This window comes from Sardina pilchardus, chromosome 8, assembly GCF_963854185.1.
Source record: "Sardina pilchardus chromosome 8, fSarPil1.1, whole genome shotgun sequence".
NCBI classification, from domain to species: Eukaryota; Metazoa; Chordata; class Actinopteri; order Clupeiformes; family Clupeidae; genus Sardina; species Sardina pilchardus.
In genome coordinates, this window is record NC_085001.1 from 2,719,382 (window position 1) to 2,740,367 (window position 20,986).

The following is a 20,986-nucleotide window of genomic DNA, read 5'->3' on the forward strand; positions in this document are numbered from 1 at the left end:
GCGGAATAACAATTGGGAGCACTTAGACTCGCCTCACTCCAAAGTGAAACTGAAAGTGCAAGAACGAGGATATAACTGCGCCACACAATATAGTTATCCCTCTTACCTGCTTAGAAATGCACCAAGTTTTATTTTGTCTCACCATACTTGGTCGTGTGACTACTCGTGTAACTGTATTTTAATAGGGAAAACATGGAGGTGTTTGGTCGCTTCTAACTTCATCTCTGTTTGGATCCTAATGAATGCATTGGGCTAGCTAAGTGCTATCAAAGCTGCGCCACACATATGTATTGGGCTAGCTAAGTGCTACCAAAGTTGCGCCGCGCGCCAGAGCCAGTGAGTGCACACATTGTAACGTGAGAGGTATATCAACTCGTCTTAGTTAAGGGAATAACGTAGTTTAATATGAAAAAACGGTGAAGTGTTCCTTTAACACCAACTACTGCACAGCGTGGACATATTAGTGGGAAGTTTAGAAGTGGGGAGCTTAAGTGGAACTCTTCCCACTTCCCAGCCGCATCCATGCACTATTATGTAATAGTGGTTGGGAAGCAGAGCTGGTCTTGAGCCATCGAGTGTGCAGCACCAGCACCCCCTAGTGGAGCAGCAGTGACAGCGCCTCACCGTCTCCTGCAGCTGTGTGGTGAGCCGGGAGGCGTGGCCCTCACTCTGCTCCGCCCTCTGCCTCTGTGATTGGCCGGCCTGCCGCAGCGCTTCCTGGTCCACCTCTTGGTGGCGCTGCAGCTCCCGGATCTGCTCCTGAAGACCCTGCATCTCCACCTGCTGCTTCTGCAGGGTGCCCTCCATCGCCTAACACACACACACACACACACACACACACACACACACACACACACACACACACACACACACACAGAACAGTGGTTTTTGCCTCAATCCAAGAGTATGCCTTAGAGGTTGTATTAGGGCCTTGCCTCAATCTAAGTGTAGAGGTCGTACTAGGTAACAGTAGACCTTAGAGGCCGTACTTGGTAACAGTAGGCCTTAGAGGTCGTACTAGGTAACAGTAGTACAGGCCTTACAGGTCGTACTAGGTAACAGTAGGCCTTAGAGGTCGTACTAGGTAACAGTAGGCCTTAGAGGTCGTACTAGGTAACAGTAGACCTTAGAGGCCGTACTAGGTAACAGTAGGCCTTAGAGGTTGTGTTAGGGCCTTGCCTCAATCTAAGTGTAGAGGTCGTACTAGGTAACAGTAGACCTTAGAGGCCGTACTTGGTAACAGTAGACCTTAGAGGTTGTACTAGGTAACAGTAGTATAGGCCTTAGAGGTTGTACTAGATAACGGTAGGCCTTAAAGGTCGTACCAGGTAACAGTAGGCCTTAGAGGTCGTACTAGGTAACAGTAGGCCTTAAAGGTCGTACCAGGTAACAGTAGGCCTTAGAGGTCGTACTAGGTAACAGTAGGCCTTAGAGGTTGTGTTAGGGCCTTGCCTCAATCTGTGCTCCCAGCTGGTTGTTCTCGGCCTCCTTTTTGCGTAGCTGCTTCTGCAGGTGGCCGTGGGTCGTCTCAAGAGCCTTGGACAGGTATCTGGAGCCTTTTGCAAGGTCCTGGGAAGACCACAAACAGCAGAAAATAGAGACAATTAAAAAATAATAACTTTTTAACTAAAAAAAGAATAGACAGTTTGAAGTTTGCAGCAGCCCTCAATGTCTGCCTCATTTCATGATCAGTCAGCAGTGTCCAGGTTGAGATGTTCTGTGAGATGTGTACCTTCTCCCCTTCCAGGGTTTCTGCTATCTGATTGGCCTCTCTCATCTTGGTGCTGAGTTTAGCCTCCAGCCTCTATGAACACAAAGGGTCAAAGGTCAGTCACATTAACATCAGCTCTTAAAGAGCACATTTCTGTTATGGTATTTCCCACGCTACATTGATCTTTCTTTGGAGGGATGTAGGGGGTCTTGGGAAGACCAATGTCCATATTTAAACTGTATGAATGTCTCAGTGCCAGTGTGACTACAGTACCGTAAGACAGCACATGTGCTGGACCCACCATCTTCTCAGCTTCAGACTCGGCCAGTCTCTTCAGAAGCACCTCCCTCTCGTCCGACTTCCGCATCGCGTCCGTCTGCCAAACCCCACACAACACAACAACAAAACTTCACAACTTATAGGTACAATCTAAAGGCCAGTTCAAACACAAGATCCGCGACGAGACGAGCTGCAACATTCTAAAAACCAGCAACGTTCTAAAACTCTGCAACTAAGATTTGACATGTTGAATGTTTAGCAACGGCTTGCAACTGCTTGCAACTGCTTGCAACTTTTGATTCACACCGCCGCAACTGCTCTCCGCAACCGTCTCAGACCGTCGCAAATCTTTGGTTTGAACTGGCCTTAAGGCTTTGTAAAAAGGACATGTCAATGAATACAACATAAGTGCATGTTAATGCGTGTTAATGTAGAGGACTGTCAATGAATACAACATAAGTGCATGTTAATGCGTGTTAATGTAGAGGACTGTCAATGAATACAACATAAGTGTGTGTTAAGATGACCCCTGTACACGTTTGTATGCATGCATATTGAGATACATGTCTGTGTGTACGCTACTCCATGATCGCCTGTGCTGTGTGAGCACATATGCATGTGTGTGTGTGTGCACTACTGGGTCGATGATCGCCATGCGGTGTGAACACGTGTGTGTGTGTACTCTACTGGGTCGATGATCGTCATGCTGTGTGAACACGTGTGTGTGTGTGTGTACCTCTCGGCCGTGCTGATCCCGTAGGAGTTGTCGGAGGGTGCGGTTGGTGCTCTCGAACGCCTCCAGCCTCTTGACCAGCACCTCATGCTGCTTCCCCAGCAGGGCAGCGTCCGGCCTGGACAGCTTCTTCTCCTGCGGGGGGGGGGGGGGGCACCAAGTCAAACCAACGACAGTGATCACTGGTCACCATCTGTGAGTTCGCTCTGAACACAGGCCGACTGACTGAGGCTGCAATCACAGTGGCGTGGTATGCTTTTTTCACCTCCAGGTGCTGAAGGTCTCCCGATTGAACAATGTGACTTGATCGCTGCAACGCTAATGTGAAATGTGAAGTGCTCAAAGTAGCAAAAATAGTTCAACTTTTGAGGTTGTGTGTTTTTTCCCCCCAATTACTTCATTACTTGCCCACCTGTCTTAGCCAAGTCAAAGAGGTATTATTATACAAAAAATAACAGAAATGATGTAAATCAAATGAATGCTCTGACCTGCTTCAGCTGAGCGACCAGATCCCGCAGAGCTGCCACCTGCTTGGCCGCTGCCTCCCCGTCGATCTCGGCCTCCACCAGCGTCCGGAGCAGCACGTCCACGTCCCCCTGCCCATCCTGCGCTCCACCCTCACCCTCCGCCCTGGGACGCAGAGAAGCAGAGCGCACAGACGTCTCAGCCCACAGCTAGTATGGTGTAGTATAGTATAGTGTAGTATAGTATATCTTTTCATCCTGCTCTCCACCCTCCGCCCTGCCACAGCAGAGAAGCAGAGCGCACAGACGTCTCAGCCCACAGCTAGTATGGTGTAGTATAGTATAGTGTAGTATAGTATATCTTTTCATCCTGCTCTCCACCCTCCGCCCTGCCACAGCAGAGAAGCAGAGCGCACAGACGTCTCAGCCCACAGCTAGTATGGTGTAGTATAGTATAGTGTAGTATAGTATATCTTTTCATCCTGCGCTCCACCCTCCGCCCTGCCACAGCAGAGAAGCAGAGCGCACAGACGTCTCAGCCCACAGCTAGTATGGTGTAGTATAGTATAGTGTAGTATAGTATATCTTTTCATCCTGCTCTCCACCCTCCGCCCTGCCACAGCAGAGAAGCAGAGAGCACAGGCGTCTCAGCCCACAGCTAGTATGGTGTAGTATAGTATAGTATAGTATAGTATATCTTTTCCTCCTGCGCTCCACCCTCCGCCCTGCCACAGCAGAGAAGCAGAGAGCACAGGCGTCTCAGCCCACAGCTAGTATGGTGTAGTATAGTATAGTGTAGTATAGTATATCTTTTCCTCCTGCGCTCCACCCTCCGCCCTGCCACAGCAGAGAAGCAGAGAGCACAGGCGTCTCAGCCCACAGCTAGTATGGTGTAGTATAGTATAGTATATCTTTTGATCCTGTCTCTGCATTTATCCCAATCCATGAATTAGTGAACACACACAGCGAACACACAGTGAGGTGAAACACACACTAACGCCTGCTCAACAGCGGTGCTCAGTTAGGTTAGGTGCCTTGCTCAAGGGCACTTCAGCCGTGGACTAGTTGGGGATCAAACTGGAAACCAGAGAGGGTTAAAGTGAAGCGAAAGTAATGAAGGATCTTTGAGGAAACCCTCCGGTTACAAGCTCGAAGCCCTAACCAGTAGGACACGGCTGCCCCCCAAGCTAAGCTATCGTTGGCCCTGCAGGCTAAATTAATAACAATGCTGCTTTAACACAACCCACAGGACCAAAGTCCTCTCTGGCCTGGTGACCCAGCGCTATTAGGAATGACCCCACTCACTCATGCTGGTTAGATGATGATTAGAACAGAACAGAAGGCCAAGACTCTTACAATTAAGGCAAACAAATGGGACTGATCACACTAACAAGGCCCTGTTGTGCTCTGCATCCTCCTACACGCACGCACACACACACGCACACACACACACACACACACACACACACACACACACACACACACACACACACACACACACACACACACACACACACACACACACACACACACACACACACACACACACACACACACACACACACACACACACACACACACGCACATACAAACACACATACACACACGTGCACAAACACACACACACACACACACACACACACACACACACACACACACACACACCATGGTTGTGTCTGATGGCCATGCCTGTTTCTCTCCGCACCTGTGCTCTGCGTCCTCCTCCACACACACACACACACGCACACACACACACACACACACACACACACACACACCATGGTTGTGTGTGATGGCCGTGGCTGTTTCTCTCCGCACCTGTGCTCTGTGTGGTCCTGCACACACACACACACACACACACACACACACCATGGTTGTGTGTGATGGCCGTGGCTGTTTCTCTCCGCACCTGTGCTCTGCGTCCTCTTCCACACACACACACACACGCACACACACACACACACACACACACACACACACACACACACACACACACACACACACACACACACACACACACACACACACACACACACACACACACACACACACACACACACACACACACACACACACACACACACACACACACACCATGGTTGTGTGTGATGGCCGTGCCTGTTTCTCTCCGCACCTGTGCTCTGTGTGGTCCTACACACACACACACACACACACACACACACACACACACACACACACACACACACACACACACACACACACAATGGTTGTGTGTGATGGCCGTGCCTGTTTCTCTCCGCACCTGTGCTCTGTGTGGTCCTACACACACACACACACACACACACACACACACACACACACACACACACACACACACACACACCGTGGCTGTTTCTCTGCGCACCTGTGCTCTGTGTGGTCCTCCACACACACACACACACACACACACACACACACACACACACACACACACCGTGGCTGTTTCTCTCCGCACCTGTGCTCTGTGTGGTCCTGCATGTGCTCCAGGGAGCGCCTGAGGTCCGTGTTGGCTCTCCTGGACTCCTCCAGCTCCTTGCTGGCCTCGGCCAGCTGCTCCTCCTGCACGCCAATCAGCCGCTGGCAGGCGCTCAGGTGCTCCGACTGGCGCTCCAGCAGGTGCCTCTTCTCCTGCAGCTTCACCTGACACACAAGGACGCCATTTCACAGCTTCACAACACCATTTCACCTGACAGAGGGACGCCATTTCACAGCTTCACAACACCATTTCACCTGACAGAGGGACGCCATTTCACAGCTTCACAACACCATTTCACCTGACACAGAGGGACGCCATTTTACAGCTTCACAACACCATTTCACCTGACACAGAGGGACGCCATTTTACAGCTTCACAACACCATTTCACCTGACAGAGGGACGCCATTTCACAGCTTCACAACACCATTTCACCTGACACACAGGCCAAGAAGGCAGCTCATTCTCTTATGTACAGATCATAACACAAACACATACACAGCAAACGCATTTTAGATGAGAGAACACAAGCGTGTTTAAATCATTAGATGAGAACAATACACAACTGCCACAAAAGCAAGCATTCATGCAATGGTGTGGGCTGCAAACCAGGGCTGCCGACACTGACACACTGTTATTGCAAATGAATTACACAGCTACAAGACCACCCAGTGATAGCAGATGCAGACCAACCTTTCTCATCAGTGGGTCCCCCTCAGACATGAGCGAGTCCGCCCTCCGGTCATATTTGCTCCTGCCGTCACTTCTTCCCTCCTCCCCTCGGTCATCTCTGGACAGGTCGGCTAGCTTCAGCGGGGAGGAGCCGGCGTCGGACGGGGGGACAGGAGTGATCTCCAAACAGTGGGAGGAACCCTGCGAGGAGTCAGACATGCATTACAGCCACATTCGCAGCTGCCTGGCTGGGACAGTCATGGCTTGTAGGGTAAAAGGGTGCAAAACATGACCAGCCTGATGCACAATGCACAGACTAACCTCCCACTTGTACTGATCCCGAGGGGCGGTGCTCTTCCCCGGCGGTATCCAGGGCACCCTGGCCCTCACCTTAGCAGTGGCCCGTAGAATCCCCGGCCTTTCATTCTATTACACATCGACATAATCATGAGCGCATGAAATTGTATGAATACGGACAGGTCACGGATAGGCTGCAATATGATAGATAGATAGATAGATAGATAGATAGATAGATAGATAGATAGATAGATATACTTTATTCATCCCCAAGGGGAAATTACAGAACTATGAGCACTAAAGACACATATTTACATAGTTAACGACTGAAGCTGTCTGGTTATAATATAATGGCTCACCTGGACCAACTGGGAGGCAGAGCAACTTTGACCCCTCCTCAGGTGAACATGCAAGGCGGTCGATTCGGGAACATGGACGTGAATGGGTGGCGAGTGGGAACGGGTCTTCATCCTGTTTTTTGTATCGATGCTCGCAACACTGTAACGTTAGTATCGCATGAGAGGATGCCTGTTTTGAGAGACTTACTAGTGCGGCAAGTTTTCAAAAGCAAATTTACGTATCCTCTGAAGTAAGCACATATTCATCGATCTAACTGACCTCGCCCGTACGCTTTACTGTATTAGGATATGTTCCGCTATCTGCAATATATTAGCTTGTTTGCTATCAGCTTGGCTTTAAAGCCGTGATTGCTAACTAGAGAACCAAGTTATCCCGATTGTCTTCAGGAGAAGACTTCGTCAGCTTTGTTTTTGGATTCGTTTCACATCACTCACTGAAGAAACTTACTAAGAGCCATTGTTAATCCGTACTGCCAACAGTTAACTGAAAAACAGTATTAGTATAGCTAACGTAGCATAGTGTAGCGGCATTGTTTACTGAAGACCGCTTTGATTGCTCCTGTTGCTTCCCAAGCCACCCTTGCTTCGCGTCTATTGGTTAGTTCAAACTTCTTCCTGCAGCTGTTGCCGTTGGCTACGGGACGTTGCCCTGGGAACGGTAGTACACACACGCGTCTACAAATCTAAAATTCTAGTTCTAGATTCTAATTTGGTAAATTTTGACTATAAAAAATATGAATCTTCACGCAATGAACAGCAGTGTAATAACGTGCTATACAATTAATTTAAACATGCCTTTCTGCCCCATTTCCCATACAGATGACCAATACCACACAGTTCACAAGCAATCAATGCATACTCTCACTATGTTTTCAGGTTTTTATGTTATTTTATTTTATACATATTTTTCATTTTTATTGAACCCTTTTCAACAGGAAATAAATTACCCAACATTTTGTTATGGGGCAATGCATAGAAATGACCAATTCCTATCCCATATGCCATAGAGGCCATTTACCAATTAAGGTTTCGTGTGTTTGTCCAATGCAAAACCTGGCCTAACCAAATACAACAGTCATATTTTGTTCAGATATATTGTCAGAAGTCATATCAGTCTTCTGAGTGATACATTTTTGAGTTATGACTTCCAAAATTAGAGGTAGACATGGACACAAATGCAGAATAACTGTTGTGATGCTAAGTGCTATTGAATGGCATTAGATTTGAACCAATGGAAGAGAATCACTGAGGAAACCAAAGCCAACAAAAATACAGATTGTTAGAGAAAACCCATATACATTTAGCCTTCTTCCTTGCATAATGCATTTAGCCATCTTCCTTGCATAATGCATTGACAGTCTATTCCTAACTGCCTCTAGAAACTAAAGAAACCGTTACATTTCACTAACACAAACTGCAATCTTGTCAATCCTCAGCTGCAGAGGGAAAGACCGTAGTACATCATTTGCATTCCTGAAGAACGCTAAGACTGTTTGGTCAGGGCTAACTACACTAAGCACAAGCTGAGACCAAGTGCTTCGACTACCCTTTGAAAGACCAGGTTATGAACTGGTGATGTGTTTGCCACGGTTAAATGTATAAACCGTGACTGATTTTGGGCGCATAAGTACCTCTGGATTCCATTAATGCATAGCAATCACAGATGAGCAGACTAGATCATACATCAGTTTTCACAAATCAAATTACTGTTCATGTTCTTCCTTACATTATGTCTAAATTGCATCTTTTTTGAAGGCGGTGAGCAGCTTCCAAAGCTAGCCACTGAAGGAGGAAAAACGAAAACAAAAAAAAGAATCAATCACAGACGGTCGTTCCAAATGCGTTAGCATCTGATGGTGTGTGTCCATGTCCCACAGGAGGAGGAAGTGCTGTGTGTGTGTGTGTGAGGGAGGCTCCGTCTCAGTCCCGGTGCCCAGGGTGGCGTCATTGCTGCGCCTCCTTGTGATGCGTGGCCTTCTCCATGCGCCGGTACCACGGCTTCACCTTGGTGTTCTCCATCATGTCCTCAAACGCCTGGAGCCCCTCCATCACTCTTAGCACGCCGAACACGGCCTGCAAGACACAGAGGACACACAACAGGTGACGCGTAATGCACCGTAGACACAACAGGTGACGCGTAATGCACCGGAGACACATCAGGTGACGCATGATGCACCGTAGGCATGCAATGCTTTTAATGTTTTATCTGTTTGAGTGTTGTACTATGAGAGCAAAGATTAACCAGAGTAAAATGCCTTGTTTGTTTGTGCAAACCTGGCCAATTAAGAGGATTCTGATTTTTAATGCCATTTTTAGCCAAGCCTTATCCTTGCGTTAGCTTTTTCACTAGCATTCCATGAATCTAAAAGCTTAGAATCTCTACTGTGATCTTGCCATAGTCATGATTTCAATTTAAGCTGGTCTAATTTCACAGTCATCTGTAACTCTGATGAAATATACTGTAAAAACCACATAACCATGCCTCTAGTTACTACTATGTTATTATTCACTGTGAGACTGAAGAGGAAAAAAGGTAAACACTGCTCCCAGACCGAATAGGCCCATTTAACATGTCAAAGTAAATAAAATATACACTGGAATATTTCTGTAAGGGCCTTTTACATATTGACATTGATAATAACATTTATGGGCTTGTTAACGGATAGATAGATAGATAGATTGATACTTTATTGATCCCCAAAGGGAAATTCAATTAATTAATGGTGAAAATAAGCAATTTATTTCAACACAGCATATTCACCCCACACTGCAGAATCATCTGACCTTGATCTTAAACATGGCACCCATGATGTGATGATTTTTAAATACAGTTTGTGGCTCTGCTCACAGTTAGTGCCCTATATGTGTATATACAGTACATGGCTCTGCTCACAGTTAGTGCCCTATATGTGTATATACAGTACATGGCTCTGCTCACAGTGGCCCACACCTGCCCTCTAGTGGCATCAAGTCCTTCCAACGGTGGACCACTTCACCTCATTTGAAGTTTACCAAGGGCCAACTAATACCAACAACAACCCATTTTGACACCCATCATAAAAAAAACAAATACCGAGCTCTGTTCACAGCGATTTGTTTACTTTATCAAATAAGAGGGTTGCAACAATTAATCGATTAATCAATTAGTTGGTGACTATCAAAACATTTGCCAAATATTTTTATATCAATTTGTATCATTTTTTTTTTTTAAAGAAAATACCTTACGATATTCTGACTATAGCTTCTCAAACTTGCATTGAATCATCTTCAACTAAACTAAATATATTTTTGCGTCTGGACAAAATAAGCCATTTGAGGACTTTTTGAAGCACTTTTTGACATTTTTCCCCCATCATTTTCAGATCATTGAATGAGGAAAAAATCGACTATGAAAATAATATACACTACTGGTCAAAAGTTTCCCCAAGTGACTCCAAACTTTTGACCGGTAGTGTACTTGCAGCCCTACTAACTCCATTTATGAAATGTTTATCTAAAAGTAAGTTGTTTTAGATTGCTGAAAAACAAAACAAAGCTGCCATCTGGATTCGCAACTGATCTGGGGTTGATTAAACTGGTCCAATCTAGGCTCAGTGACATTATGTAGCCATAAGAAGTTAGACTACCTGAATGTACTGAATGAACCCAACCATTTTGTTTTTTCATCTTTATAAGGGCTTAGTCTAGCATGAGAATGCACATCAGGATTCATCAGGCTAATTCATCAGGCTCAAACAGAGGGAGAGTGACCGACAGGTGATCAACATGAGGAATCATTGACTGCCGTTTACATGCACTTTATGCACTGTATCCCGGTTATGAGGCTTATCCCGATTTTGATCATATTCAGGATATGGTGTTTACATGAACACAGAGAAACCCGGTTATTATTATCCCTGTTTACATGACGAATAACAGTATTCCGGTTACCAACTATACATTTCTATTAGCACTCCGTAACCCGGTTTCTAATGCAATACGTGTTTTGCATGCTCAACTCTGGCCTACCAATATCAAATACACCGATTTGATTGGTCCCGACAATGCAAGTGGTAGATGTAACGTGCATCATTGCTCATTGTCAGAGTATCTTGTGAGAACTCTGGATTTCCAGGGTACATAATCCAAGGAGGTCCAATGAAATATGGCGTGCTAATAAGTGTGATTTGTTTTTGGCAAAATAGTGTACATGTATATGCAGGTAGAAAGGGAGAGGTCACCCCCTCCTGCACTTGTCAACTATGCAGAAAAGACTCGGCTGGATAGAGCTTCTCAAACAGCCTCACTTGGGTGCATTTCACTATAAAATACCAAGCGAGTCACCAACCCCAAAACCACATTAGCAAGACAAAGCAACAGTATTCCTAGGAGTTGTCTATCGTCTTACCAGATCTGCGAGGTTGGGCTCATCCCCTCCCATAAACTTCCTCTGTTTGCCGATGGCTGCCACCCAGTCATTCACAGCCTTGTACAGGTCCAGCCTCACGTCGTTCTGCAGGTTGTGTCTGTGAGGGAAACAGTCATGTTCTCGTGTTATACTGAGCAGTGGGGTAAGGACTTGCAACCCTGACAGACAGCTTGAGCCCACAGTATGTAGGAGGCACACACCAGCAACAGGGATAACATGCATTCATTTATGGGTCACTTACTCTTTGATATTACAAAAAAGCAATAGAAATGAATCACACATTAACATTATGTGACACCAGTGAGAAACCCCCCCCCCCCCCCCCCCCCACTAAGATATCTACCATGATATGATTTACTCGAAGACAGACACAAATAAACACACACGATGACACTCACTTATTTTTGAGTCTCTTTGAGATGAGCCACATGGCACCGGCTCCTACATACTTGGCAAAGAAGCCCTCGAAGGTGCTAAACTTGCCCTCGCGCACGATGTAGTCGAAGGAGGACAAGGCCTCACCGGCCGTGCGGTACACGTTGGGGGAGATGAGGTGGACGAGCCAGTCATCGGCCCACCTGCGCCATTTGATCTCCTCTCTGTAGGACACAGCAAGGCAAGGACACTCAGACAGACCGCCATGACACCAGCGGCACCTTACAGCCACTACACATCAATTAGATGATTTGTTTTAGTATATATACCCTGTATACACAAACACACACTATCATTACTGCAGATAAAATGAGTCTTTTTTTGTATAGCACCTTTCGTGCAGAAAAGCAATGCAAGGTGTACAAAACATGCACTGTCCACAACTAGACATGACACTCATTTGCACAATGGAGTGGGATAGTTAAGATAAAGATTATGACAAAACAGCAGTCTAGTGGTTCAAACATAAATGTTGCTGCCTTTAATCTGCCAGACCTTTAACCACTACCAGCGATATACAAATGAATGTTGTTACATCCTTTGCTGTTACATCATTTGGACAAAGTGTCTCCTGAATATAATGAAATGTAATCCTATGATCCTTTTCTTTCTTTTAAAATGATTATTCCTGGTGGGTGTTAGACTTTACATCACGGAAATAAAACACTGGGATAGCAGACAGCAGCCTAGCAGATAGCTATTTATAGCCAAAGCGACGTGCACATGCATACATTTAGGACCTCTACAACTCAAGCTATACCCACTGCACACTTTAAGTACACAGATGCGCACTCACAGCTTCAACTCATTACGACATAATTCATTACTAGCAGGCCGATAACACATAACAGATTCACTACTAGCAGGCCGATAACCCCTAACAGATTCACGTACTTCCTTGAGCCCTTCTCGGGGTACAGCGCCTCTTCCTCCGCACCGGCCACCATGATCCAGTACTTGTTGTTGAACTCCGTCACCTCCTTCCCACTGTCGTTTACCGACTTCATCTCTGGGTAGCAATCGAGGACCTGAGGAATAGTTTTCTCCCTATAAGCAGCGTTTAAAACAAACAAACAAACAGAAAGGGTCAGGCCCCACACGTGTGCCGTCATCATAGCCATTATGGGATCCGTTATGGAAGAAGCATGTAGCTATTTGCACCAGACACATTATTCTCACCTGCTGACTAAGAGGGTCTTCAGAGTACTAATAATGACGGATGAGTCGTTGAGTTGCTGGTGGGTAGAAGACAGTAAAGTATGAAACTACTGCTCTTCCAGACCGCTCTGCAGAAGTCTTTAATATGGGTTACAACTTACATTACATGTCGTAATCTAGCGTCAGCTACACTGGAGTGTACTTACTCCAAAGAGAACAATCAAGGTACACTGTGGCTAGGAAACGTTATTGCAGCAATATACTATGCACATATCTATGACATGTTAGTGCAGCAATAAGTAATATGTACTATAGTACGAAGTACTATACTACTACAGTTTAAGCAAAGGGAAAGAAGTCATATAGATCCCCAATACTAGACCCCTCCCTTCAGACTGCCCTCCATAGGTTTGGGATGCGAAATAACATCTGCTTCTAATTGGCTGCAACAGTGTTCGTTGTGTGAGCGGGTGCACTCATAGTGTTTGTTTCTGGTGCACACACAGCGCAGACCGCTAATGGAGAGTCAGAACACACCTGCTGAACATGACAAAGAAAGTGTCTTACTGTTCCTTTAACTTCTAATGGTGTGGCGTCGCTTGCTTTAGTACATTTTACATCTTATTTTAAGTCCCTGTTTCACAAATGTCATGTCTGACTTACCACCGACTCGTTCACCATCAAGATGGGGACCTTTCTGTAGGTGGACCACTTAATCTCCTTCCTCATGACTGGGTTAACCTCCACGATCTCATAGGGGAGCCCATGGTAATCCAAGAACGCCCGCACTTTACTGCAGAAGGGGCACGTCTTGTACTGGTAAAGGGTCAGTTTCAATCCTGCACTGGACCCAGAGGTCTAGGGAAATTCATAAAAACACCAAAGCAGCCCTTAGACATCAGGTGTAGTGCAAAAAGCACCTGCAAAGCATAGTGCAAATCTGCAAGTTACAGGTAAGATATAACCTACATTTGGTAACAAAGCTAACTGGATTGGCTAACAATGACCACTCTACGTTACGCAAGTTAGCTTACTAGTTTCAGATGGCATTCCAAAAGGTGGGTTCCAGACAGAAACACCATTAATAATCAAACCCTACGATGAATGCGATATATTCCATGAACTTACGTTTGCCTCTTCTTCTGCAAGGTGACGCTCTAAAGTTAATTTAAGAGTCTGATACAGACCCAGCCCACCACCGAGCAGGAACGCACATCCCAGCACCCTGGCGCTACGCAGCTGGGTCGTAAAGAAAGGTTTGGACCGGAACCCTCCAGCACCGGTTCCGTATGCTCTTCTAGATGCATTGAGAGTAATTTTCGGTACCACGGCATAACTGTTCGCTGTCCTGCAAGCCGGTGTCTCCAATACCAGCCTGCCGACCTTACCCAGCGTTCTCGCGCAGGCGGCTGCCATCTTGGATTTTACATAAACTCCCATGGTGCAACGTCCACGTGAGCGAGAACGGGACGTTTAGTGGAAAGGGGGCGTGCGTGATACGTAAGTGAAATGAACCGGCGGCCGAGCATAGCTGTCAAAAAGCAGCGACAGACTAGGGTGCCTCTCATCATGCCTCCTCGATCCTCGATGCTCGATCCTCGAGGGGCGTTCCCACTGATCTATAACTAACACTGGATAGACTATCCCATTGTTTCCCCCCCATCATTCTTTTAGATCAGTGAGGATCGAGGCATCGAGGAGCAAGGGAGGACGTAAACGCTGCATGAAACGCACCCATAGGCCTACAGTCAAGACCTAAAAGAAATACAGTAGTCCTAGGCTACTCCACTTACAAAGTATAGGGGTGAATAGCCTGGCACGCCCTCCCAGTGACGCAACGCCTTCAGGCTTTTGCTGCTGGTCTGGTCAACTGCTCATGAGAAGGATTTCTGAGTTCCCGAAATCTGCGGAACTGCCCCCTTTGGTCGAGAACCAATCAACTTTGAGCAGCTCCAACGTCTCTGGGTAGAGGCGTGTTCAAGGCAGCGGAAAGAGTGTTGTTATTGGTTTAAACTCGGCAATCCGCTTTCTGACATCTACCAGTAGCAAATCGAGGCACTTAAAGGAGGCGGGTCAACCAGCGCTGGCAAGAAACCGTGTTAGCACAGGCTGTTGGTCAGACTAAAGTCTCGCAGAGCCTTTGAAAGTCGATGGTAATCAGGCTAAGGGGTGAAGGGACCTAGGGTGAAGGTACAGGGGACAAAACTGTGTCAAAACATTATACCTTTGAGAAAGTTACATCAAAAACATGCCAGACACTGGCATAGGCCTAAATCGGCATATGCACAAGCAAAGTAAACTGAAGTAGCCTAGCCTAAGCCCACACACTATGTTTACACGCACGCACGCACTCGCACACACTCGCACACACACACACACACACACACACACACACACACACACACACACACACACTCACACTCACACTCACTCTAATAAAGCCAACCTGTTTTTGAGCTGATAAATGCTTTTATGAGTAGGCCTACAAAGCTATTAAAGAGACCCTATGCAACTTTTTCATAGTCATAAAATCGCTTAGAAATCGTTGTTTTGCTTGACTGACCAGTTTTATCGAAAACAGTCACATTTCCTCCCGCCCCTGGTGTCCCTATCCGCTATTGCAACCTTGCAACTTTCTGATAAACGATCGTTTGCTGTTTACATCTGGAAGTCAGAGATGCGTAAGGAACAAGAAGAACCACGCTTGCAATTTATATATTTACCGTATAGCCTATATGTAGAAATATATACGCTAAAGCTGTCGGGGAAGCTCGCAGAGAAATATGCTAGCATAAAACGAGCGAAAACGAAAAACGAAACCGAAACCAGAGATGAAATCGCCAATCCTGCATTGTTCCTCTTTAACATCCAGACTCATCTTCACAGACTCCAACTAGATCACCACATAACTTGGGTGTCATAATTGATGACGACTTAATTTCTCTGAGCATGTACTGTAGCCTCCAGGGGCGGAGCTATAGGCGGGGCAGGCGGGGCAGCTGCCCCTGGGCCCGGGCCCTTCCCGAGGGCTCAAAGGGCCCTTTGCACTTCGTCGAAAACGCGAACTCAATCACCCCAAATTGCAATTTTTACTCTCACCGAACGTGTTGTAGCGTACATCACACAAAATTGCAAGAAATGTGTGGCTAGCCTCTTTATATATCTAGCATTTTAGATCTACTATTTTATCATGGTGGGAGTCATGATTCAAAAAATACCAGTGAAATACAAGCTGTCTTGTAATGTAATAGTTAGTGATGTTCTTTTAAGATAGCCTAAGCTATGTTGTTAAGGCTTGTATTTTTTTTAATCATGTTTGTGTAATTTTTTAACAACTGCAGTGCATGATGGGTATGATATCTGAAGACTTGTTGAACGTCATCATTAAACTTCCATTGTAGTGAACAACGTATAGGCTTGGACTAGGCTACAGGATGTTGGTAGTACCTGGTTTAAATTGTTCTTATGCCAAGCATCAGCCCCGGATCATTCTCACACAATTAACGCATAATCTATCGTTTTTATGAATGACAATTCCAATAATCGATCAAACGAGAAAGATCATTATAGCCTATGTACTTTGTGGGCTCTCTCAATGCTCGTGACTTCTACAAACTAAAGCATAATTTGGAACGAAATTATGAGCATGCAGTAGGCTAGAGACAGAGAGGCAGGTTCCAGCTCACTTCCGCTGTCAGACCGCATAGCCTTTATTTAGGTGTCATTATCTGCCCAGCTAACGACGGAAATTCTAAATAAGATGTGAACAGTAAGTGGCCGCTTCATGTGATGTCCGTTACCGTCCGAAATTCGGCAAGATTATCGCAAAATGTGCAGAACATTTGAAAACAGCTATGAGGCAGGTTCCACCTAGCTTGTCATTGTTGACATCTTCTGCCATAAGAATCGTTTTAAGAAAGTTAGGCTAATGATGATGGCAGCAAAGACGAGGGAAGGCTAAAGGAGGTGGCAGATCAGGTTTCCAGTGATTCACCATTTGTAAGCTGAGGTTGGTAAGAAGACTATTTTACATTGGCTGCACTCACTGTGAGTAACTTAGCCAATTTATTTATTAGCTAGCCTTATATTTACCATCTGGAGAATGGAGTCACAAATTAAACTATTCATGTGAATGCATTCCACTCAGATAGCGAAGTGGCTACCAGGTTAAAAGCAACAAATGAAGGCTGCTTGTAATAATACAAATATTGTGATATATGGTGCAATCAAACGAGCTACAGCTGGTAGAGCCTTCAGCCTGGAGCATGACCTGCAAAAGGGCATTATGAGAACCGTTCAGACTCTTCTTAAAGTGACTGCACCATTTATCAATATCAATATCACAATTGATAAAAATATGAAATAATACATAAGCAATTTGCATTACTTTAGTTTAGGGTTTCTCAACGGGGGCGGTACCGCCCCCCAGGGGGCGTTCGGACATTGTTGGGGGGCGGTGTGGACGAGGCAGCATAGAGGGGGGCGCTCGGGCACAAATGGGGGGCGTGAATCACTGTTGTTCATCTCAACTTTTAAGTACCTGACAGTGACTACTACACATACAGTGTACATTTGAATTTGGATTAAAACGATGTCTTTGTGCAAATGATTAAATTGATGTCAATGCTACATGCTAGTTCTCAAACTATGGGCTGCAGACTGGCACCGGTCCGCGACGTGAAGACTGCAGGCCTACGGAGCCACATAGTGAAATTATTCCAGGTGCTTCGTCTGATTTGCAACCGACAGAAAAAGAAAACAAACTTTTCTGCAATCAGGAAATACTCAGTAGTTTGGCGTCTTAAAACATACAGACCTGCAATTAAGTAGTGTGAGCGTGCATTCAATGCATGCATGTGCGCGTTTACGCGAGAGAAACTTAACTAAGAACGTTAGTAGCAAAGCTCCGCTGCAACCGGTTGGAAGGCTATTTAATTATGCAACAACAAAACGACGTGGATTCTTCCAACGTCCATAGAAACATAGCAGAGACTATAATACAGTCGAGTATTGTTTTGCCAAATTTGAATACAACATGGCCAAAAGCTATTGAAGCATATCTTCCTGTTTAACTCAAAATCAGTCATTTACCATCAACCATCGTATGGGGAGGGGGGCCCATCAACCATCTCTGCCCCAGGGCCCTGTATGCAGTTGTTCCGCCACTGGTAGCCTCAATTGCAAAATCATGTCGGTGTACCCTTTACAACATTATAGGAAGATCAGATATCTGACACAAGAACACAGCCTCTTGTAGTACAGGCCATGGTTATCTCCAAGATCTTAGTACAGGCCATGGTTATCTCCACGATCTTGTAGTACAGGCCATGGTTATCTCCACGATCTTGTAGTAGCCTACAGGCCACGGTTATCTCCACGATCTTGTAGTACAGGCCACGGTTATCTCCACGATCTTGTACAGGCCATGGTTATCTCCAAGATCTTGTAGTACAGGCCATGGTTATCTCCAAGATCTTGTAGTACAGGCCATGGTTATCTCCAAGATCTTATAGGCCATGGTTATCTCCAAGATCTTATAGGCCATGGTTATCTCCAAGCTGGACTATTGTAATTAGCTGGCCTGACCATTACAATTGATTGAGAATGCTGCGGCACGACAGGACTTCAATCAGTCAAAGAGGACGCATCTGGTTGCTACAGTAGGCTTAGCGATTTGTTGCGATTTTTTGAATGGATAGTGCGGCTGCACATTTCAGTCATCGTTCAGTCATCGAGCGGCTGCAAGAAGCGGCAGGAGCGTAAAGAGCAAGGGGAAAGGTGGCTAAACTAGGCTACTACTAACATCTATTTTTCAACTTGCCAAAATGCTGGTGGTAGATTATTTACGACAGTGTAACATCCACATTCGGGGAAGTGTGTAGCTAATTGCTCTCATGTTTCTGACATTGCGTGTGACTGTGACAACAGCTGAGCGATCTTTTTCCAAACTCAAACTCAGTGCTTGAAGTGGGAAAAAATAAGTGCAGGAACTCTAATTTCCGACATTTGACATTTGTACGGTGAAAAAAAATCAAGTCTTTAGGAGGTGTTGGTCGAAAAACTTTTTTAATTTAATATTTTTTTCAAGCACTAACCTATAGGCCTAATTTACTTTTTTCTAATTCTCAAATGGAATATGAAAACCATTAAAACAACACGAACCAGAGTGTGATAGCCACCTGTAGGCCTAACAATATACTGGGCTAAGGGCCCTAGAACCAGAAACCTTTGGGCTGAAGGCCCAGAAGAAGAAAACTGTGAAATAGGCTGTAGGTACTTGTTACATTGATTTAATTAACAATAACTGGCCAAGAACAGAGATTAGGTCAAAAGTCAGAACAAGTGGGTAAGTGTGACTTTTAAGTGTTCTTTCTATTACTATTGTGGGTCCTGAAATGGCATTTCAAGCATCTGCCAAGGCTATATGACAAACAGGGATCTGAATACAACTGCTGATATGAAAAATAAATTATTTTGAAGTGGGGATATGGAGAGATATGAAACAATGCAGAAATTTGATGTTATTTCCAAAAAGAATTTCTCGTGATTACTGCTAATTACACAGAGCATTGGAATCAGTAGGATCTCCTGTTTATTTTGATATGTAGTTTGCCATAGGGCAGTAACGAAATCGTCAGATATTTCACAGAGAAGAATGGGTACACAGCAAATTTGCCAGTGTTAAATTAACACCCACAGTGTTAATTTTAACACCTGTAAAGTGTCTATATGCATCCACTCTCGATAGTGTTAAATTAACATTTTTGAAAGTGTTAGGAACTTAACACCCAATTTTAGTTAATTTAACACTCTGTATTGTCAAAAATCAACACTGTATAACACGTTATGGTGTTGTATTCACACTACACTGGTGTTGGTGTTAAAATGAAATGTTAAAAAGAACACTTCTTTCTTCAACACCAACACCAGTGTAGTGTTAAAACAACAGAACTCAGTGTTGAAAATTACTAATGGTTAACACTACTAGGTGTAATACCATTAACACTATCAGGTGTCAAATTTCCCCATACCCCACCAACTGAAATAAAAGGTAAATGGCAGAATTTTTTGTAATTTCAGACAAAACTGCAGTAGTAGTAGAACAATATATATTCTTTATTTTTCTTTATTCTTGAGTTTGTTTAGTTACCTCAGATGAAAGACATTTAAGAACAGTGTTACGTGCTTAGACATCATTTACAAATTCCTCCACTGAACCAACTAAAGATTGCAAAGTACTTTCAGAGACTCCAGATGCTTGTACTTGAGCGACAATAGAGTTACTATCTTTTTTCAAGAATAGCTGCGTAACTGACAAGAGAAAACTGCACTCAGCAGTGAATCAGGAACACAAACATTACTGTCAACACCGTCCAAAGGATCAACAGAACTTGAAGCTACAGTCTGTATGTAGTGTCAATAAATGTTTCTTGAATCCACAATATGTGAACACCCATTCTCGTCACATTTCAAACGCAATGTATGTCCAGGGTGCAAATAAACTTCAAATGTTGAAAAAAAAAAAAAAAAAAAAAGTAGTAGCTTTTGTGCTGTACCTTGCAAGCATAGCATGTAAACATTTTCAAACCTCAGTATGATCAACTTTTGCCCGGATTTCCTTGACCAGACCTGCAAACCCCTCAGCATAAAAAAGGTGACAGTGTCCGACGGGGGGGGGGGGGGGGGGGCTGGGGGTGATTGGCATATAAAGAAAACTGCTCATTTTTGACATATTCCTATATATATATATTATATATAATACATATGTATGATGTATGTCAACACAAACTTACACACACGCACACACACAGGGGAGAATATTTGAACCCATGCTTAAGTTGACTAAAAAGAGGAATACAAAATCATCTTCATGCCTTAATTTAAAAAAATGAGTAAAAATCAAGAATTTTCTTCAAAAATGTAGAATGTATCGTAAATAAATACATTTTCTTCCTTAAATACAGGGGGCATACAGTAAGTAAGCCTGTTTTGACC

The 20,986-nt window shown here is 44.8% G+C and overlaps 2 protein-coding genes across 2 annotated transcripts in view; both read right to left on the minus strand.

The window, feature by feature from the left end:
• LOC134089366 (outer dense fiber protein 2-like) overlaps nt 1–7,548 on the minus strand; it is a 17,122-nt gene extending 9,574 nt beyond the window's left edge. The window contains exons 1-10 of the mRNA XM_062543807.1: nt 6,991–7,548; nt 6,656–6,760; nt 6,356–6,535; nt 5,643–5,827; nt 3,212–3,353; nt 2,727–2,858; nt 2,013–2,087; nt 1,733–1,804; nt 1,453–1,569; nt 625–810 (exon numbers count right to left, since the gene is read on the minus strand). Coding sequence (XP_062399791.1) covers nt 625–810; nt 1,453–1,569; nt 1,733–1,804; nt 2,013–2,087; nt 2,727–2,858; nt 3,212–3,353; nt 5,643–5,827; nt 6,356–6,535; nt 6,656–6,760; nt 6,991–7,101 — 1,305 coding nt within the window. The 5' untranslated portion in view covers nt 7,102–7,548. The remainder of the gene's footprint in view (nt 1–624; nt 811–1,452; nt 1,570–1,732; nt 1,805–2,012; nt 2,088–2,726; nt 2,859–3,211; nt 3,354–5,642; nt 5,828–6,355; nt 6,536–6,655; nt 6,761–6,990) is intronic.
• A 311-nt stretch (nt 7,549–7,859) lies between these two features.
• Nucleotides 7,860–14,423, minus strand: ptgesl (prostaglandin E synthase 2-like). Its single transcript, XM_062542340.1, has 7 exons — nt 14,120–14,423; nt 13,655–13,849; nt 13,013–13,068; nt 12,728–12,880; nt 11,797–11,997; nt 11,378–11,495; nt 7,860–9,063 (listed from the first exon to the last, which is right to left on the minus strand). Exons 1-7 carry the CDS (start codon nt 14,405–14,407, stop codon nt 8,935–8,937), a joined length of 1,140 nt encoding a protein of 379 aa, XP_062398324.1. The 5' UTR covers nt 14,408–14,423; the 3' UTR covers nt 7,860–8,934.
• Nucleotides 14,424–20,986: the final 6,563 nt, after the last annotated feature.